Source organism: Scyliorhinus canicula, chromosome 3 (assembly GCF_902713615.1).
Source record: "Scyliorhinus canicula chromosome 3, sScyCan1.1, whole genome shotgun sequence".
In the NCBI taxonomy this organism is placed as follows: Eukaryota; Metazoa; Chordata; class Chondrichthyes; order Carcharhiniformes; family Scyliorhinidae; genus Scyliorhinus; species Scyliorhinus canicula.
The window spans coordinates 147,863,895-147,885,424 of NC_052148.1; the positions used below are offsets into that span (position 1 = coordinate 147,863,895).

The 21,530-nt window shown below is 45.3% G+C and overlaps 1 protein-coding gene across 1 annotated transcript in view; it reads right to left on the bottom strand.

The window, feature by feature from the left end:
* Positions 1–21,530, bottom strand: part of tbc1d19 (TBC1 domain family, member 19) — a 168,783-nt gene that overhangs the window by 53,267 nt on the left and 93,986 nt on the right. Inside the window, exon 12 of the mRNA XM_038791449.1 lies at positions 3,840–3,914. Within this exon, the coding sequence (XP_038647377.1) occupies positions 3,840–3,914 (75 nt within the window). The remainder of the gene's footprint in view (positions 1–3,839; positions 3,915–21,530) is intronic.

Genomic DNA, 21,530 nt, shown 5'->3' on the forward strand with positions numbered 1-21,530 from the left:
CGGGAAGGGGATGGAGGGAGGGTTGGGGGTCGGTTGGGAGGATGCTCCCTTGGGGGGTGGGTCTTCGGTGTTTACTTACTCTGGCTGCCAGGTGTAGGTCGTTGACCTTCTTCCAACACTAGAGGCCAGTCCTCCTGGTCACACTGCCCGAGCTGATTGCTGCCACCACTGCATCCCAGGCAGCACGGACTGCCTTGTGACTCACCCTCCGGGACCCTCGGGGGAATAGGACATCCCTCCTGGCCTCCACCGCGTCCAGGAGGCTGCCCAGGCCAGCATCCTCAAATCTTGGGGCCTTCTCTTCAGCGCCATTGTTATGAGCTGGCTGCAGTTGGCTGAGCAAGTGCTGCTTAAGTGCTGCTCGAACGTGTTAGCGGGGGGGCTGGCGAACGCGGTGCCGCCATTCGGGACGGGAAGCCCGGAAAGCCTCATTAAGTGGGCCAATTAACGTCGAATAGTGTTGCCGGCCTCGCCGAGCTGAGCGCCGGGAAACGCGCAGCTTGCTACAGCACTTGGAAATTTTTCTGGAAGATCACGCCTCTTGTCAAAATATCCTGCTGTTTTCTTCTCTGAATGAATTCCTAATTTAGGTCCAGAATTTCGCTCCCAGGTGGGTTGCATAGAATCTATGGGCGGGATTTAACTAAATGGGAACAAATGAGCATGTTTCCCGGCACTCGCAGCACCAAGAACACAACACTACAAAACGGCACCCAGCCGCACATAGCCCCATTTTGTGCACTGCGGTGCTCTGCTCGCCGGAACTCCTCAGTGTAGCAAGAGATAGGGATGACAATTTTTCAATGGTGTCCATTCACTGGTGCTCGCAAAGCAGCCCCCAACACACCCCCCCGCCCCAAAGCCCCAACCCACTGGGGGAGGGTCTCCTGGGACCCCGTACACACCCCTGACCTTATGGCCACCATACAAAAAATGCCAGCTTGGCACCTTGGCAGTGCCAACCTGGCACCCTGGCAATGCCAATGCTAGCTGGAAGTGCTACCTGGGAACCTTGGCATTGCCAGAGTGCCTGGCTGGCAGTGCAAGGGTGCCCAGGTGGTACCAGCAGTGCCAGGGTACCACCCTGCCCAAACAGTATGCAGCTAGAGGCCTCTGATTCCTTGGGAGGCCCTGAGTGCCGTTCCTTCTGGTCCCCATTTGTGGAGATCAGTACTGAACGGTGTCGGCCGAGGTCTCCAAGACGAAGGGAATAGATTTCAATACCTCGGATACTTTGGGAATCTGCGCATCAAAGTGAGACAAGTTGTCTCGCTTTAATATGCAGATTTGCCTAAAAGCGGACCTGCCTTAAATGGGCAGGATTTACATCGAAATGCCTCACGAGATTGCATTACATCTCGCGAGGAGCTACGGGCTGGGTAGATCCTTTGAGCGGGGTCTCATGGCTTCTATCAGCTATGCTGCACTGCAGTGCGCTGCTTTTCGGGCACAAGGTGGGCGTTTAGTCATACCCTATAACTTTGAGAACCTGGCATTTTAAAAATGGCCTCCCAAGTTTCTGATTATCATTTGGGGCAGGTGGGGGTGCTGAATTAGAAGTTCATCCTGCCACCCTGGAATGAATGTGTAGGCTGCTGTGTATGGGGACGGCCTAGGCAAAACCAAATAACTGGAGGTAGATGGAGGGAGTGCGAGATGGGGGTCTAAGGCTGTCAGAATTGTTTCAGCGATTAAAATTAGAAATGCTCTCAAAAAGCCAAAATTAGATCAGCGCAAATATCTTCACGGGTCATGGGACAGATGATTACAGAGATAAAGAGGGGGAAGATCATGCAGTGATTTGAAAACAAGGATGAGAATTTAAAAATCAAGAGGTTGATTGACTGGAAGAAAATGTAGGTCAACACGCGCAACGGTGAGAGATCAACAGGATTTGATGCAAAGACATGAGACAGCATAGGTTTATTAAGCTCAAATATATGGAGGGTAGAATGTTGGAGCCAGGACGCATGTTGGAATAGTCAAGCTTATACGTAACAAGGCAAGAATACGGATTTCAGCAGCAGATGAGCTGAGATGGACAAAACTAAGTGTTGAAAATAGGCGGTCTTACTGATGGCACAGCTTATGTAAGGTCAAATATGACAGCAAGGTTGCAAACAATCTAATTTAGTCTCAGATGGTTGCCAGGGAGAGGGATGAAGTTGGGAGTCAGGAAACGGTGGCATCGTATTAGTGTCGTAATGGTAGTTGTATTGTCAATGGACTAGTAATTCAGAGACCCAGGACAGATGGTGAAATTTGAATTGACTGAAAATCTGGAATTGAAAATCTAATGATAACTGGGAAACCATTGTCAATTATTGTAAAAATCCATCTGGTTCATTAATGTCCTTTAGGGAGGAAATCTGCTGTCCTTACCTGGCCTGGACTACATTTAACTTCAGATCCACAATAATGTGATTAACTCTTAAATGCCCTCTGAAATGGCCCAGCAAGCCACTCAGCTCAAGGGCAATTAGGGGAGGACAATAAATGCTGAACCAGCGACACTCACATCCTGTGATAGAAAAAACATAATAGCTGCCGTATTGCCAATATTTCATTGAATAAAATTTCTCCTCACCCTGTATTGGTTGACAAGCAGTCTGATAATTTAGCAACAACTGTCAGAATTTAGAATCAACAATTTAGAAGTCAAAAGCGGTAGTGATGATCATAGAATCATAGAAGCCTTACATTTAGCCCATTGTGTCCACGCCAACCCTCCAAATAAGCACCCTACCTCGGCCCACACCCCCATACATGGCCAATCTACCGAACCTGCACATCTTTGGACTGCGAGAGGAAACTGGAGCACCTGGAGGAAACCCACGTAGATACTGGGAGAATGTGCAAACTCCACATAGACACTCGCCATATCTAAAAACTGATGTTGTGTGTTTGGATGATGTCATCGAGGGATAGTGTGTTCATGAAATTAAGAAGCGACCAAGGATCAATCCTTGTGGGGCACCAAATGTAACGATGCAGGAGCAGGAAGACAGCCATTGCAAGTGATCTTGTAGCTACAATTAGATAGACAAGAATGGAACTAGGTTCTACTGAGACGAGACCCACACAGCTGGATTACAGTGTAGTTTGCAAGGTGGTGGGGGTCAAAGGTTAGTGTTTCGAGGACAGGGCAGCAGTTTTAAAGGACAGAGCTCACAACCAAAGAGAGAGAACCGTTAAAAATATTGGTGAACATGGGGACAAGAAAGGCAAGTTGTACAGTGGGAGTAGGGTCAGGACAGGGGATGTTTTAGAGGAAGTTTAGTATACTGAGCTAGTGGAAGGGAAGGGACACAGCACAGGCAGCTGATCGGACGCTCTCAACCTTAGTGACAAAAAAGCCCATGAGCTTGTTACTTGAAGTAAGGGTGGAAAAGACAGAGAGGGATTCAATCAGACAGTCAAGATGACAGTCACCCAAACATACTGTAAGATTGTCACCTCTTTCTGCATGAGAGGAGGATGCATAATATGAGGCAGCAGATACCACTTTTATTAAAAATTCATTCATGGGATGCATGCGTCACAGGCGGAGCCAGCATTTATTGGCCAGACGTAGGTAAGGACGGCAGATTTCCTTCCCTGAAGGACATTAGTGAACCAGGTGAGTTAGTGAAACAATTGACAATGGTTTCATGGTCATCATTAAACTTTAATTCCAGATTTTTTATTGAGTCCATATTTCACCACCTGCAATGGTGGGATTTGAACCTGGGTCCCCAGAATATTACTCTGGGGGTCTCTGGTTTACTAGTCCAGTGACAATACCACTATGCCATCGCCTCACGGATGGAGCACAGTGACTGCACACCCATGTTTCATACCTTGTAGATGAGGTTGTCAACTAAAAGATCATGTTGAATCACATTCGATTTCAACTGTTCATAATATAAAGAATCCTGTAAATACAGAAAAGAAATCAGTCAATACCTCAGTCACGACTCACGTGGAAACCTTCCTTATATAAAATACAAAACACCTTGTATATATTATAGAAACTAGACAGATGGCTCCTAACAAAGATCTACTCAATTCTTTTTTTCATCAGCTGTGCTCTTTTGGGTAATTCTTGCTGTGAAGAACAGTACTGGAACATCACCCTTCAGGGGTTTTGCACAATAGCTGTATTTATAATAAACAAGGAAATCAAAATAAATCACGGTGCGTAAAGAACAATCTTCACTGTCGAACTTGTCTATGATGCTTGATAATATCTGTCAAAATTGCCAAGTGCACACAATTTTTTACACTCTTATTATACAGTAGGACTTAATCCAGAGGCTGCGGCTGACTGCTCTGAGAATACAGGTTCAAATCGCACCATGGCAGGTGATGGAATTCAAATTCAATTAAGTAAAATAATTTTAAAATTAAAATAGTCTTTGTAATGTTAATTATGAAACCAGAGTCAGAAAAACCCATCTGTTCACTATGTCCTTCAGGGAAAGAAATCTGCTGTCCTTACCAGTTTGGGCCTATGAATAATTCCAGGCCCACAGCAATGTGGTTTAACTCTTAAATGCTCTACGAAATGGGCTAACAAGCCACTCAGTTATATGAAGCCACTAAAGAAAAGTCAAAAAGGAATGAAATTGGACATAATACCCAGTATCGGCCTACAATAATACTCAGCCCTGTTAACCCTGTAAATTCCTCCTTACTAACATCTGGAGCCTAGTGCCAAACTTGGTGAACTGTGTCACTGTCAAGTCAAACAACTGCCTGATATAGTTACATTCACCAACACCAGGCACCACCACCACCAGGTGGCCACTGTGCTGTCACCTCTGGGAGTCTGTTTCAAAACATAGGCATCAGGAGGTAGCTGTCCTGTGAGTCCTCAACACTGACTCCAGACCCCATGAAATCTCATGGCATCAAATCAAACATGTGTAAGGAAACCCCCTGCTAATTACCGTCTGCCATCCCCCCTCAACCCCCACTACCACCCACCAGATAATGAATAAGTATTCCTCCATGTTGAACACCACTGGGTAGCAAGGGCACAGAATGTTCTCGAGGTAGGGACTTCAATGTCCATCACCAAGGTTAGCTCAGTTGCACCACTACTGACCAAGTTGCCAAGTTCTTGAAGGGCAGAACCACTAGACGAGGTCTGCGGCAGGTGGAGGCAAGCAACAAGAGGCAAAAACTACTTGGCCTCATCCTCACCAATCTACTTGTCACAGTTGCATTTGTCCATGAGAGTATTGACAGGAGTGACCACTGCACTATCCTTGTGGATACTGTCTATCATGTTGTATGCACAACCACTGTGGTAAATCGGATAGATTTCAAACAGATCTAGCACCTCAAAACTGGGCATCCATGCAGCACTGTGGCCATAAGCAGGAGCAGAATTGTATTCAACCACAATCTGCGACCACACGGCCCAGCATCCCGCCACTCTACCATTATCATCCAGCTGGAGGATCCACCCTGGTCCACTCAAGAGTGCAGGAGCATGCCATGAGCAGCAACACTACCACACGAAGGATGTTATTACTAGCTATAGCTTTTGCTGTATCCAGTGTACATAAAGCTGTGGATCGGAATTTGCTGGCCGTTTGCTGGTGGCGGGATTCTCTGGACCCACCAGATATGTACCCCCGCCTGCGGGTTTCCCAGTGGCGTTGGGAGAATTCAATGGGAATTCCCATTGATAGCAGCAGGACTAGAGAATCCTGCCACCAGCGGGATTCCTGCCAAATGGTGCGCTAGCTCCCACTGCAGAGAAACACAGAAACACGCAGCTTAGGGGGCCAGAGAGTCCCACCTTTGGTAAATCAAAGGGAAACAACGAGATATTGAACAGGGTAACAATTTGGGTAATGATGACCAGAGTATGGCTGAAAGGAACAGAGCTTACAAAATTAATGGTGCACTTGCAGAAAAGACTAGAGATTGCAAAAATGATAAAACACAGAGATGAAAAGCTCTGCATCTGAATGCAAGGAGCATTCATTGCAAAATGGATGAATTGTTAGCACATATAGAAATAAAAATGAACGAACCGGATAGCCATTACAGAGACAATTACCAAGGCTGGCACCTGAATATTGAAGGGTATTTGACATTTTGAAAATCCAGGACGCGAGAAAAAATAGTTGGGGGAAGCTCCTTTAATTAAGGATACCATTAGTACACTAGTGACATATCACCTTAGCTTGAAATAGCAAGATACAGAATCAGTTTGGTTAGAGATAATGTTGGGGCTCTTATGTTACCTTCTAATAGGAGTCGATAGTCCAGTTAATTGAAGATATCAAAATACGATTTTATTGCTAATTATTCACTTGATTACACTGGTTAAGAACTGAATCAAAACTTTAGAAATTAAATATCAAACGATACATAAAAGGGTCAAATTCACAGCAAAAAGCATAAAACATATAAGCAAAAAGAAATCACTTTAAACAAACAGATAGATGATTCAAGAATTCATTAATGCAGGAATTCAGGAACCAGACCTCAACCATGAGGTCCTACATTTAAGGGAACCCTTATCCCTGGTTTAGTCCCTAATTTACTTTCATTGGTTTTTAATTCTCAGTTGAGACCTCCTGGTATGTTCAAATGAATGTATGTTACTTAAAGGATGATTTATTAATCAAACATTGGACATTACTTAAGATTGACTGGTGCCTATCAAGACTAGATCAGCGTATGCATGCGCAGTCTTAGGAAAATTTCTCATGCCACCGCTCGGCCCGGACACCCTGATGTAACTGATTAGTTGATACATTTTTATTGCTGAATACAGTGGAATACAATAGCTAATTCATCATGCGAAACATTGACTGAAACAATATCTGGATTCCCACAGTCTAATTCATTATGTGAAACAATGGCTGGATTCTCACAGTCAAGACACCTTTAATAATTTTTACCTCTTTGCTGCATGCATTAAATTAGCACCTAAGACTATGAATAACTCAATAAATCAATATTCTATCAGATAAGAAATAGGAACAGTAAGAGGTCACGTGTGGGAGTAGGGAGTAGTTAAGAGGCCTCCTAACAGTAGTTACATTTTAGGGCAAAAGGGAGATCGGAAATGAATTAATGGGGTGTATTTAGAACATTTTCTTAGATCAGTACGTTTGAGAGCCAACCAGGGAGCAAGCTATTCTAAACCTGGTAATCTGCAATGGGTCAGGATTAATCAATAACCTCACAAAACTACAAAGATGTGTAGAGGGACAGGTTGTGCTGAGTAAGCAGAGAGGCTGCAGAAGAACCTGGACAGGTTAGGAAAGTGGGCAAAGAAGTGGCAGATGGAATACAATGTAGAAAAGTCTTAGGTTATGCACTTTGGTAAGAAGAATAGAGGCATAGATTATTTTCTAAATGGGAAAAGGTTTCTGAAATCAAAAGCACAAAGGGACTAAGGAGTCTTAGTTCAGGATTCTCTTAAGGTTAACATGCTGGTTCAGTTGGCAGTTAGGAGCGCAAATGCAATGTTAGCATTCATGTTGAGAGGGTTAGAGTACAAGAGCAGGGATGTACTGTTGAGGCTGTATAAGACTCTGTCAGACCCCATTTGGAATAGTGTGAACAGTTTTGGGTCTCGTATCTAAGCAAGGATGTGCTGGCCTTGGAGAGGGTCCAGAGGAGATTCATAAGAATGATCCCCGGAATGAAGGACTTGTCATACGAGACGGGGTTGAGGACTCTGGATCTGGACTTGATGGAGTTTAGAAGGATGACGGGGGTTCTCATTGATATTTACGGAATACTGACGGGTGCAGATAGAGTGAATGTGGAGAGTATGTTTCCGCTAGTAGGAGGAACTAGAACCCAAGGGCACAGACTAAAGGGACGATCCTTTAAAACTGAGATGAGGTGGAATTTCTTCAGCCAGAGGGCGGTTAATCTGTGGAACTCATTGCCACAGAAAACTGAGGAATCCAAGTCACTGAGTGTCTTTAAGACAGAGATATATAGATTCTTGATTAATAAGGGGTTATGAGGAGAAGGCAGGAGAATGGGGATGAGAAACATATCAGCCACGATTGAACGGAGGAGCAGACCAATAGGCCAAATGGCTCAATTCTGCTCCTATGTTATGGTCTCACAGTAAAGGAGCCCCTAGGTTACAATGATCATAACATGACAGAGTTTCATGTTGTGCTTGAAGGGAAAAGTGTGAGTCTAAGACTAGTATTTTAAACCTAAATAAAGGTAATTAACAGGGTGTGAAAAGAGAGCTAGCTAAAGTAAACTGGGAAACTAGGTTAAAAGGTTGGGCATTACAGATGCAGTGACAGACTTTTAAGGAGATATTTAACAATTCTCAGCAAAGATTTATCCCACTGAAAAAGAAAGATTTTGACAAAGATCCATCATCCGTGGCTAAATAAGGAAGTTAAAGATGGCATTCAATGGTAAGAACACTGTAGTCGTAGGTCAGAAGGTTGGTCAAATATTAAGAAACAGCAAATAATTATGAAAAAGAGTAATAAGGAGTAAGAAAGAAAGGTATGAAAGAAAGCTAGCTAGTAATATAAAAGCAGATAGTAAGAGTTTTTCCAAGTGTTTAAGTAGGAAAAGAGTAACTAAAGCTAGAGTTGGTACTCTAGAGAGCAAGTGTGGGGAATTGATAATGGAAAACAAAGAAATGGCAGTGGTACTGAACAGATATTTTTATGCCTGTCTTCACTGTAGAAGACTTAGAAAATTTCCCAAAGATACTTCAAAGGTAAGAGGTAAAAGGGAGGGAAGAATTTAGAGCAATCACCATCACCATGGATAAGCTGCTGAGAAAACTATTAGGCCTAAAGGCTCACACTCTCCAGGATCCAATGGCTGGCATCCAAGCATCTTAAAAGAAGTGGTTGCAAAGAAAGTAGAGACATTGGCTATGATATTCACAATTCCTTAAATTCTGGAAGGGTGCCAGCAGACTGGAAACTAATAAATGTGGCACATTTGTTCAAAAAAGCAGAGAGAGACAGAAAGTAGGAAACTATAGGGCAGTTAACCTCATATCAGTGGCACAGGGGGAACTGGGTGTCCTGGTATATGAACCATAGAACAAAGAACAAAGAAAGGTACAGCACAGGAACAGGCCCTTTGGCCCTCCAAGCCTGTGCCGATCATGATGCCCTCACTAAAAACCAAACCTTCTGCCCTTACTCGGTTAGTATACCTCTATTTTCTCCCTATTCATGTATCCATCCAGATGCCTCTTAAATGTTGCTAATGTGCCTGCTTCCTCCGCATCCTCTGCAGCACATTCCAGGTACCTGCCATTCCCTGTGTGAAAAATTTCCTCCACACATCTCCCTTAAACTTTCTCCCTCTCGCCTCGAACCTGTGCCCCCTTGTAAATGACACTTCCGCCCTTGGAAAAAGCCTTTGACTATCTACCTGGTCTATGCCTCTCATAATTTTAGAGCCCTTTATCAGGTCTCCACTCAGCCTCCGTCTTTCCAATGAAAACAATCCTAGTTTATTCAACCTCTCCTCATAGCCAACACCCTTGAGACCAGGCAACATCCTGGTGAACTTTCTTTGCACTCTCTCCAAAACTTCCACATCCTTCTGATAATGTGGTGACCAGAATTGCACGCAATGCACGCATTACTCCAAATGTGGCCTCACCAAGGATTTATAGAGCTGCAACATGATTTCCCAACTCCTGAACTCAATGCCCTGGCTGATGAAGGCAAGCATGCCATATGCCTTCTTAATCACCTTGGCCACCTGTGTTGCCACTTTTACGGAACTGTGGAACTGCACGCCCAGATTCTTCTGTATGTTAATGTTTCTAAGGGTTCTGTCATTTACAGTATAATCCATACTTAGATTTGATCCTCCAAAATGCATCACCTCGCATTTGTCCAAATTAAACTCCATCTGCCATTTCTATGCCCAAGCCTCCAATCTATCTATATCCTGTTGTATCCTCTGACAATCCTCGCCACTATCAGCAACTCTGCCAATCTTCGTGTCATCCGCAAACTTACTAATCAGACAACCCACATTTTCCTCCAAATCATTTATATATACTACAAACAACAGAGGTCCTAGCACTAATCCATGCGGAACACCACGAGCTATAGATCTCCATTCTGCAAAACATCCTTCCACCGCTACTCTCTGTCTTCTATAGCCAAGCCAGTTCTGTATCCATCTAGCCAGCCCATTCCGAATCGCATGTCATTTCAGTTTTCCTATCAGTCTGCCATGTGTGACCTTGACAAATGCCTTACTAAAGTCCATATAAACTACATCCACAGCCCTTCCCTCATCAATTATCTTTGTCACCTCTTCAAAAAAGTTCAATCAAATTGGTGAGATATGACCTTCCCCGTACAAAACCATGCTGCCTGTCACCAACTAGTCCATTTTTCTCCAAATGTGCAGATATCCTGTCTCTCAGTATCTTTTCCAAAGGTTCCCCACCACTGATGTCAGGCACACCAGCCTATAATTTGCTGGATTATCCCTACTTTCTTTCTTAAACAAGGGAATAACATTGGCTATTCTCCAGTCCTCCAGAACCTGTGGTCAAAGAGGATGTGAAGATATCTGTTAAGGCCCCAGTTATATCTCCCCTTGCCTCCCGCAGTAACCTGGGATAGATCCCATCCGGCTCCGGGGACTTGTCTACCTTAATACAAATTAGGATACTCAACACTTCCTCCTTTGATATATTGACATTCACAAGATCGTTCACACACCTATGACCTCAACATCCATCATGTCGTTCTCCCTTGTGAACACAGATACAAAGTACTCATTAAGGATTTCACGTACTTCTTGTGGTTCCACACATAACTTCCCTCCATTGTCCTTGAGTAGGCCTACTCTTTCTCTTGCTACCAACTTGCTCCTAATATATGAATAAAAAGTCTTGGGATTCATTAAATCATTGAATTTAAAGTGCAGAAGGAGGCCATTTAGCCCATCGAGTCTGCACCTGTCCTTGGAAAGAGCACCCTACCCAAACCCACATCTCCACCTATCCCCACACCTCCACCCCATCCCCATTACCCCACCTAACCCAATCTTTTTGGACACTAAGGGCAATTTAGCATGGCCAATCTACCTAACCAGCACATCTTTGGACTGTGGGAGCCACACCACGGCGCCTGTTCGGGTACACTGAAGAGGAATTAAGAATGCCCAATTGACCTACCAAGCACGTCTTTCGGGACTTGTGGGAGGAAACCGGAGCACCCGGAGGAAACCCCCACAAACATGGGGAGAATGTGCAGACTCCACACAGATAGTGACCCAAGCGGGAATCGAACCCCAGTTCCTTGGGCTGTGAAGCAACTATGCTAACCACTGTGCCGCCCTCAAAGCCTCAAGGGCTCCGTCAGATTTTAGATGCCTAGACCCATCTTATATTTCCTTTGGACCAAGCTGACAATTTCTCTTGTCAACCATGGTTCCCGAATCCTGACATTTCTATCCTTCATTTTTGCTGGGGCATGCCTGTCCTGCACTTCAATCAACTGCCCTTTAAAAGCCTCCCACATGTCAGAAGTGGATTTGATAGTTGGTATGCAGATATAGCAAGTTATTAGGAAGGCAAATTATTACAAGGGTGATGTTATGTAAAAGTAGGGAAGTTTTACTGCAGCTGTACAGGGCATTAGTGAGACCACATTTGGAGTATTGTACAGGGTTTTAATCTCTTTATTTGTAAAAGGATATAAATGCATTAGAAGCAGTTCAGAGAAGGTTCATTCAAGTCATTCTTGGGATGAAGGGCTTATTTTATGAAGAAAGGTTGAATAGTTTTGTCCTTTATGCAATGGAATTTAGAAGAATGAAAGTTGATCTTATTGAAACATAGAACATAGAACAGTACAGCACAGAACAGGCCCTTCGGCCCTCGATGTTGTGCCGAGCCATTATCACCCTACTCAAACCCACGTATCCACCCTATACCCGTAACCCAACAACCCCCCCCCCCCCCCCCCCCCACTTAACCGTACTTATTTTTAGGACACTACGAGCAATTTAGCATGGCCAATCCGCCTAACCCGCACATCTTTGGACTGTGGGAGGAAACCGGAGCACCCGGAGGAAACCCACGCACACACGGGGAGGACGTGCAGACTCCGCACAGACAGTGACCCAACCGGGAATCGAACCTGGGACCCTGGAGCTGTGAAGCATTTATGCTAACCACCATGCTACCGTGCTGCAAATAAACAAATAAGATCCTGATGGGACTTGATAGGGTGGAGACCGGGAGGGTGTTAAGTTTGTGGAATTTTCTTCCCCAAAGAGTAGTAGAGGATGGGTTATTGAATTTACTCAAGGTTGAGTTAAATAGATTTTTGTTAGAGAAGGGAGTCAAGGGTTATGGGGCAAAACAGAAGAGTGGAATGGAGACCATAACCAGAATGACTGAACAGGCTCGAAGGGCTAAACGGCCTAGTTCTGCTCCTTATTATTTTATAGGAAGTAGAATAGATATTGAGAAGGGAAAAGTGCAGGAACATATTCCTGGGAGGGAAGGGAACCAAGGTGCCATTTTTGCCTACAATATTCACCAGAGATGCTGCCTACAGGCATTAGTGTCACAGAAGTCAACCAGCATAATAAATATGCAAGTCAGTTACACTGAGTTTTGTATGCCAACTATTTAACTTTGACCTTGAGTGATATTATATAAAGCAGGCAATATTGAATCTGTTGCCCATAATACGTCTCTCCTAATTTTCTGACGTTTCTAAGCTCATCACATCTGTTTCCATGATTACCTCAGGAGATTTATCACCAAGAGATTCATCATATTCATAATCTTTCTTCAGCATGCCACACTTTCACACTGCTTCTGTTCACTGACAAAACTGCCAGGCTCATTAAATCTCCATTAAATCCTAAATCTCTGAATGACACACATCCAAATGATTTGAAAACTACATGAGGCTTTAGGACCTTCTACAACCCACCTTTTTGACCACGCTGTTGGTCACCCATCCACATGTCTCCTTATGTGGCTCAGCATCAAATTTAGTCTAACACTCCTGTGAATAATCTTGAGACCACTTACTACATTAAAGGCACCAAATAAATGTGAATTGCTGTTAGGAATAATCTTAATTTCATCGGAAAAGCTACAAGCTTTGTTAAACAAATATTGCTGTTTAACTATATCAGGTTAAAATCAGCCAAATATTTGAAATGCCAATTTTACGAACCAAGACACAAATCCATTAATAAGATTTAAAAAACTAAGGTCAAAAGGAAGTTGGAGGGTGAAAAAGAGATTGCCGTGAAATCTGAGGCAGGATTTTCCATTTGGTGTCGGGATCCTGACTTCAGGATCAAATCCAGATGATCCTCACCCTGCACCATGTTGATAAGCATCACCCAATAGCAATTTTTGCTGGTTTATCCAATTAGTGGCCAAATGAGGCATTTATTGGCCTTGGAGTTCTCGAACATGGAGGGCCAATTGGAAGCCCTCCATATTAAGCTACTCTCTCATCATTTTTCATCGAAGTAAAGAAATCGCCACAGCCGTTAGACCACCATTGTGGAAGGGAAAACACAGCGGTAGTCAATTAGTGTGGTGGTGGAGGGGCCTCAGTGATCCTGGAGCACTGGACCCCAAGGCACTCACCTGGAAAGCATCTCCAAGCACTTTTCCCGCTTCTGACGCCATAGAAGTCATAAGGTTAACTGAAAAAGTCCAATTGACGTCTGAGGAATGGTCTTTAGTGGCCTCTTAAATAACTTAACAGGCTACTGGTCATTTGCTGGGAGCTTTTCTGCACACAACTCAGCCTTTGAAAAACTAGCCAGGCATTGGGACCATGGTAGGGAAAACAGCAAGCAGGCTGGTGTCGGGAAATTTTGTTCCTGCCCACCTCTGGCACTAAAATCCTGCATGTGCAATTAGCGCAATCAAACTGGCAACCCCACTGATAGTCTTTGCCAGTACAGAGGTAGTGTCAAGAAGGTTCCTTCATCCACTCAAATAATAAAAAATATCTACCTGCCATATTTCAGGCAAAATTTAAATATTTCCATGACAATTAAAATCTCATGATGCACAGGCACTCACAACTTTTGATATACATAAACAAATGTATATAGACAGGCCAACATACAATTATGCTTAATCTAGAGATTGTGTGATTCTGTGATACTATGCCCATTGCTGCCTTGATTTAGAAATTGCTTGATAATTAAGAATTATATATATGACTTTGTAGTAATCCTCTGATTATTTCCAAAAGCTAAGCCTGATTACAAATTCTTTCTAATGGGTGAAGAATCACTTATTTGATAATACGTCCACAAATGTGATCGCAAATGTTGATTTTGTCACTCACTCAGGTGTCTTGTTTAAATAACAGTTCATGTGAAAATAATAAGTAATCAGTTACTGAAGCAATTAGCAAGCTGGCTCACCAGCTTTGTTCAGTAAAGCATTTAGAAACAAATTTAAGCACCACATAATCATAATTACTGCAAAGTGAAGAGGAACAAAGATGCAGGGCTGCAATCTCTGCCACATCATGAACTCTGCTACTGGCAGCAGGCGGTGGAGAATCTAGCGTTGAGCAGAAAACGGGTTGGCATCTGGTACCAATCCCGTTCCAATGCTCCGGTCCCCCGCTGGTGTTGAGATAGAGGTTCGCACCTCTTGCCAGCAGGATGATGCAAATGCGGCAATGGGCCGGGCACCATATTCTCCAGGCCCTCGTGATTCTCTGGTCCTCTGGGCTGGGAATCACGTGGGCAAGCATTGGTGTAGGTCTTCACAAACATGACCCTGACGCGGTGGACCTCGCGGTGGTCCAATGGGGGTAACTCTTTCAGAGAGTTGCCCCCAAATGTCCATCGGAAGCCACCCTCCCCCCACAATGCAAGACCTACTTTCACTAGGCTGTGACTGACAGTTTCCACACACACCCAGCTATCTGCATTGTTTCAGTCATCTCCCTTCAGGCTTGAGTGGCTTTGAAGTAGTCAGCTGTGAAATGAACAGAAAACAATTAACTCTCTTTGATATGGTCCGGGAGCTATTAATCATAGCTTAATGTTTATAAACATTGCGGTTAGTTTCTGGATGGGGGCTTCCGGTCAGGTGTCACCCCTGTACTGTGGGGGGACCCAGAAAATCTTGGTGAGGGGGGCTAAATTGCATTGAGGGGCAGCCTGGTAGCAGATTTCCCAAGAGAATAAATTTGCATCGCTAAGGGTTAGGACTTGCTTTCTGATTTGCAGGTGAGATTCAGCTCTGGCAAGAGAACATAATCTCCCAGAGAATCCCGGTCATAAAATTTCTCCATCAGAATATGAAATTGAGCAGTATGATTTATTGCAGGCTTGATTTATGCATATGATTCATTTTAAATGAATGGCTACTTTACATTTTTTAGATTTTAATCAATGATGTCAACATTATGATGAATATTATATTGAAGCGTTATTCAATGAACTCCAACAAAAAAGGAGTGGAAACACTGAATCTGATGAACAAAAATTAACATCAAACATGAATAATTTAAAGACAGAAAACTGTGAAACTAATGATGCAAAACAACTGGATTTCAGCTAATGGAGCTGGTAAATATAAATGCGCAATATCACTTTCATTGGAAGTAACCGTGTTAAAAAAAACTCTCAAAAGAACCTGCTACAACACTACAACAACAAAAATTAACATTTTTAATTTCTGCACTACAGATTTATTTTTCAATGTTGACATAATCATCAGTTAACCTAGTAGGAGAGAGGTGGAGGAAGTGGAGAAATACAAAATAATATTTTCATAAGACTAACTGACCTCTCTCCAAACCTCAATCTTTACCAATGCCCAAATGTATTGGCAACAACACCTTAAGAATTCCATCTGTTCACTTTTGTGAACTGACAATTGTACTCAATTCTGCTTCCCTACCACAGGAAATTTAATTAAAATCATGAAATATTTATCAATACATAATAATTGAAGATTTTTCTACTTTAATCATATTTTGATTTAAGCAGGCCTTCTCTCTGTGGCGTCAAGAAAGAAAATATTTCACTTCATTTTCTTCTAAGAAATAAACCATCAAAAGTCCAGAGAAGAAAATTGCAATCCACCAACTTTAATGACAGCACCAGGTTAAAGTCCAACATGTTTGTTTCAAACACTAGCTTTCGGAGCACTGCTCCTTCCTCAGGTGACCCCCCCCCCACCTCCCATTTCTGCGTGACATCTCCTATCGGGGCTTCTCCCCCTTCTCTCCCCCCCCCCCCCCCCTCCCCCGGTGCAAATATTACCGCAAATCAAATGGTTAGCATCAGTGCCCACACCAAGGCACCTTCCAACCTCAAATGCGGCCGCCACTGTCCCCACACACCCCATCTCCCAGGGCTCGTGGAGTACTTGGCCGGCAAGAACGGCAGAGGTGCCGTCAGCAATGCCCCCAAACCCATACCCCTGCAAGAGGCCTCTTTCATCCACCACACGCAACATTCGCTGTAATAATAATTCATTACGTTTGGCACAACCCGCCCCACATCTTCTTTACCTGTGGGGGTTTCCCTGCCCACACAAACTCGAAGATCAAAGAATTAACTTTAATTAAAAGGATGATTTTGGGATGAAGGTTCTGAAAAACAAATAAAAGCCTCAACAGTACCGTTATTTTCACGGTCTGCACCTGCCCCATCAGTGATAGCAGCAGCACAGCCCACCTCTTGAAATCCACCCTCATTTGTTCCATCAACCACACCAGATTGAATTTGTGCAGTTGTTCCCATCTCTGCACCACCTGGATGCCCAAGTACCTGAAGCTCGCCACCTCCTCCCCCCCCGCCCCCTCGCCAACCATAAAAGGCAGTAAACCCAACCCTCTCTCCTGCCCCCTTGCCTCAATCGGGAAGACCTCACTCTTCCCCACGTTTAGCTTACATCCGGAAAACTAGATAAACTCCTCCAATATATCCATGATTCTCCCTCCCAGTGGGTCCGAGATATAAAGCAACAGGTTGTCCACATATAGGGAGACCCTGTGCTCAACCACCCCCCCCCCCCCCCCCCCCCCTGCACAATCCCCCTCCAACTCCTTGACGCTCTAAGCGCCATTCCAATGACTCTATGGCCAAGGCTAAAAGCAAGGGGAGAGTGGGCACCCCTGCCTTGTCTCATGTTGTAGCCCAAAGTATCCCAACTTCACCCAATTCGTTTGTACGCTCACTACTGGCGCCATATGCAACAATCAGACCCAGTCTACAAACCCCTTTCCGAACCCAACTGCCCTAAAACTTCCCAGAAGTGCTTCCATTCCACATGATCAAACGCCTTCTCCGCATCCATTGCAACCACAGCTCCAAATCCTGTCCCTCCGGGGGCATGATAATCACGTTCAGTAATCTCCTGACTTTCGCCGACAGTTGCCTCCCCTTTACCAACCCTGTCCGGTCTTCCCCTGTCACCCCTGGCATACATTCCTCAATTCGCGAGGCCAAGATCTTTCCCAACAATTTGGTGTCCACATTTAGCAGCGATATCGGGCGATAGGACCCACACTGCTCCGAATCTTTATTCTCCTTTAATATAAGGGTTATGGATGCCTGCATTAATGTTGGGGGGAGCTCCCCCTTTCCCCTCGGCTCATGATACGCCTTTACCAGCAGCAGCCCCAGATACCCAGCAAACTTCTTATATAATTCTACAGCAAACCCATCCAGGGCTGGGGCTTTCCCTGCCTTTTATCACCCCTACGCCGTCCATCACCTCCACAAGTCCAATGGTGGCCCCCAGCACCTCCACCAGATCCTACTCCACCTTGGGGAACTCCAACCCTCCAGGAATTGCCGCATTCTCTCCTCCCCAGCCGGGCTCCAATTTTAGAGCCTCCCATAAAAGTCTTCGAAAACCCCATTCACCCCACCGACCGAGTCCAGTACCACACTGTGACATTATCATAAATATCAGAACTCAAGGGTTAATGAAATGTCTAGATTAACCACTAGAGGGAGCTAGAGTTGAAAGTATATAAAGCATTGATGCTAAGCCTTTTGGGAGGGAAGTGAAGGAGATAGCTAGACTACAGACTGAAGGAAAGATAGTGAGAGTGAGAGCAGATCATAGTTAATATTATAGTGCAGAAATTAGTAGTAGATGAGTGTAGATTATATGTTAATTATCAACTCTGTATTATATAGGAGTAAGTGTTGAATCCAATTAAGTAGTGTTAATAAATTTCTAGCTTTGTTCAAGTTAAAGCTATTTTGTGGTCTTTGTGAACACTACGCCAACCATCCTGAATTTAGCAACACAAAGAACACAATACACTCTTCCCCTCCAGTCCTTCACAGTTCCAATCTCCCTCGCCGCCTCCTGCTTCCCATGTTGATGGGCCAGCACCCTGCTAGCCTTCTCCCTGTATTCACACATTGTCCGTCTGCAACTGCCCTACTGCCTTCCCCGTGGACACCAACCCAAACTCCATCTGGAGCTTCTGCCTCTCTTTCAACAATTCCACCTCCAAGTCTTCCGAATACCCTCTATCCATCTGCAGAATCCCACCACCAGCTTTTCCATCTCTGCTCGCTTCTCCTTTTCCCTATGCTCCCGGATCGATATGAACTCCCTCCACCACTGCCTTGACCACCCCCCCATATCATGGCGGCTGAAACCTCGCCCATATCATTCAGTTCCATGTACCCAGAATGGCGGCCCTCACCCACTCGCACACCTTCTCATCCACTAATAATCCTACATCCAGTCTCCACTGCGGGCGCTGGCCACCACCAACGCCCCATCCACTTGCAAGTCCACCCAGTGCGGCTTGTGGTCAGAAATCACGATTGCCGAGTACCCCAGGTCAACAACCACCGCCAACAGTGTCTTGTCCACCACCAAAAAAATCAAATTGGTGAGTACACCCTGTGCACATGGGAGAAGTATGAGAACTCCTTCGCCCTCAGCTTCCCAAACCTCCACGGATCCACCCCTCCCACCACCATGTGCTCGATGAACTCCTTCACCTCCTTCGCCACTGCCGATACTCTCCCCAACCACGGGCTCGACCGGTTCAAATCTGATTTAATGACTGTGTTAAAATCCCCTCCCATGATCAACTGGTGCGAATCGAGAACCAGCATCTTCTCCAGCACCCGCCTCATAAACTCCACATCGTCCCAGTTTGTGGCATAGACATTCACTAAGACCACAGGCATCCCAGCTTCCCACACACCATCACAAACCTCCTTCCTGAATCTGCCACAATATTCCCCACCTTAAATGCAACCAGTTTATTTATGAGCACCGCCACACACCGGGTATTCATATCTAATCCCTAATGAAGGACTTGCGTTCCCCACCCTTTCCTTAGCCTGGTCTGGTCCCCGATCTTCAAGTGCGATTCTTGCAAGAAGGCCACGTCCGCCTTCAAGCTCGTTGAGTGCATGAACACACACGACTATTTGACCGGTCCATTCAGCCCTCTCACATTCCATGTGACCAACCTGGTCAAGGAGGCTCCCTCGCCACCACCCCCCCTCCCCCCTGCCAATCAACCATATTGCTTCTTGGCCAGCCCCCAGGCCTGTGTCACGTGACCCACCAGGCCCACCCTCGGATGCACACCGTCACAACCTCCTTTGGATTGGATTGAATTTGGTTGTTGTCACGTGTACCGAGGTACAGTGAAGATATTTTCTGCATGCAGCTCAAACAGATCATTTCGTACATGAAAAGAAAACACGTAATAGGGCAACACAAGGTACGCAATGTAAATGCCCACCTTTCTTGCTATGCCACAGCAACCACACCGTTGTCAGCATCCCCCCCCCCCCCAAGCAAAACAACAATCCCACCCCCCTCTACTACACTAACCACCTGTTCACCCCCCACTTCAAGCGCACTTGAAGATCGGGGACCGGACTAGCCCATCCAGCTAGCCTGTCAGTCCCCACCCATGGTGCCAAACGTCCTACCCACCACTGATTCCCATCCCACGCCTGCTCACACATCTCCATAGCACAAACAACAATGAAATAGGAAAAAAGTGCATTCACCTTCCATGTTCCCCAAACATCCCACCACATAACCCAATGAAACCTCTCAAAGAAGAGATGCTCCCATAACCAATAAACAAAAGGCGATACAAACGAAAAAGGCAGAAATAAAACATCTCCTCACTCCTCCTCCTCCACAGTTCAATGTCAACCTTCTCCTGAAAGTCCATTGTCTCTCAAAAACTCCATCGTTGCCTCTGGTATTCCAAAATAACGTTCTCGTCCACGGTGAGTCACCCAGAAGCGGGCTGGGTGCAGCATCCCAAACTTCACCCCCTTCTTAAAGAGGGCAGCCTTCTCTCGATTAAACCCGGCTCTACTCTTAGCCAGTTCCGCGCCCAGGTCCTGGTACACCCGGAGCTCATTACCTTCCAGGTGCACCTCCTCGTCTGCCTTGCCCATTGCAATATCTTCTCCTTGTCGAGGAATCGGTGGAGCCGCACAACCATCGCCCTCAGTGACTCGTTCGCCTGTGGCCTCCTCATCAGCGCCCAATGCGGCCGGCCAACCTCCAGAGGCCGGACGAAGGCCCCATCCCCCATCAACGTCTCCAGCATCTTGGCTACATATGAGCCAGTATCCGCTCCCTTGATGCCCTCAGGCATCCCCACGATTCAGGTTTTGTCTCCGGGAGCAGTTCTCCAGATCCTCCACATTCTCCTTTAGCTGCTGGGTCTCCCGCATTATTCCGATCTCAGCCGCCAGCGAGGTAAGCTGCTCCTCATGCCACCCCACCGCCTCTTCCACTTTCCGAATAGCCTGGCCTTGAGACTCCAGCCTCCGTTCCACCCGATCGATTCCGCTTTTAATGGTTCCACCACCCTGGCAAAGTCCTCCTGGGCTTCCCTCCTCTGCCGCCTGAACTTCTCATTTAAGAAGTCCACCAGCTGCTCTGTTGACCACTGGACAGGCAAAGCTGACCCTTTACCCTCCACCATCTTCACCTGTGGCGCACAAAAAATTTCTTGCTGCAATAGCTCCCTTCTTCCCGACCCACTTCTGGTCCATGGATCCATTCAGCAGCACCACCAATGGAGTATAACTTTCCTCAATCACCTCCACACCTTTTTCCACCAAAACATCTGCCCAGCAAATGGGGAAAAGGACCAAAAAAACTGCCTCAAGCGGGAGCTGCCAAATGCGCGATCACTCATTCTATGGCCACCACCGGAAGTGTTGATTCTATAATTCTAAGTGATATTCACACCACAAGCACATGGCTAAATTGCTGGCTTTTAAAGCAGACCAAGGCAGACCAGCAGCACAGTTCAATTCCCGTACCAGCCTCCCCAAAAAGGCACCGGAATGTGGCGACTAGGGGCTTTCCACAGTAACTTCATTTGAAGCCTACTTGTGACAATAAGCGATTTTCATTTCATTTCATATGCCAGGCAATGATCACCATCCAAACAGAACATTTAAACACTTCCCCTTGTCACTCAGCAGGAACTTACAGAGAACGTATGAAAAAAGTGCTGTCAGAGGCAGTGCATCTTGAACAACTTTGCAAAAACATAATT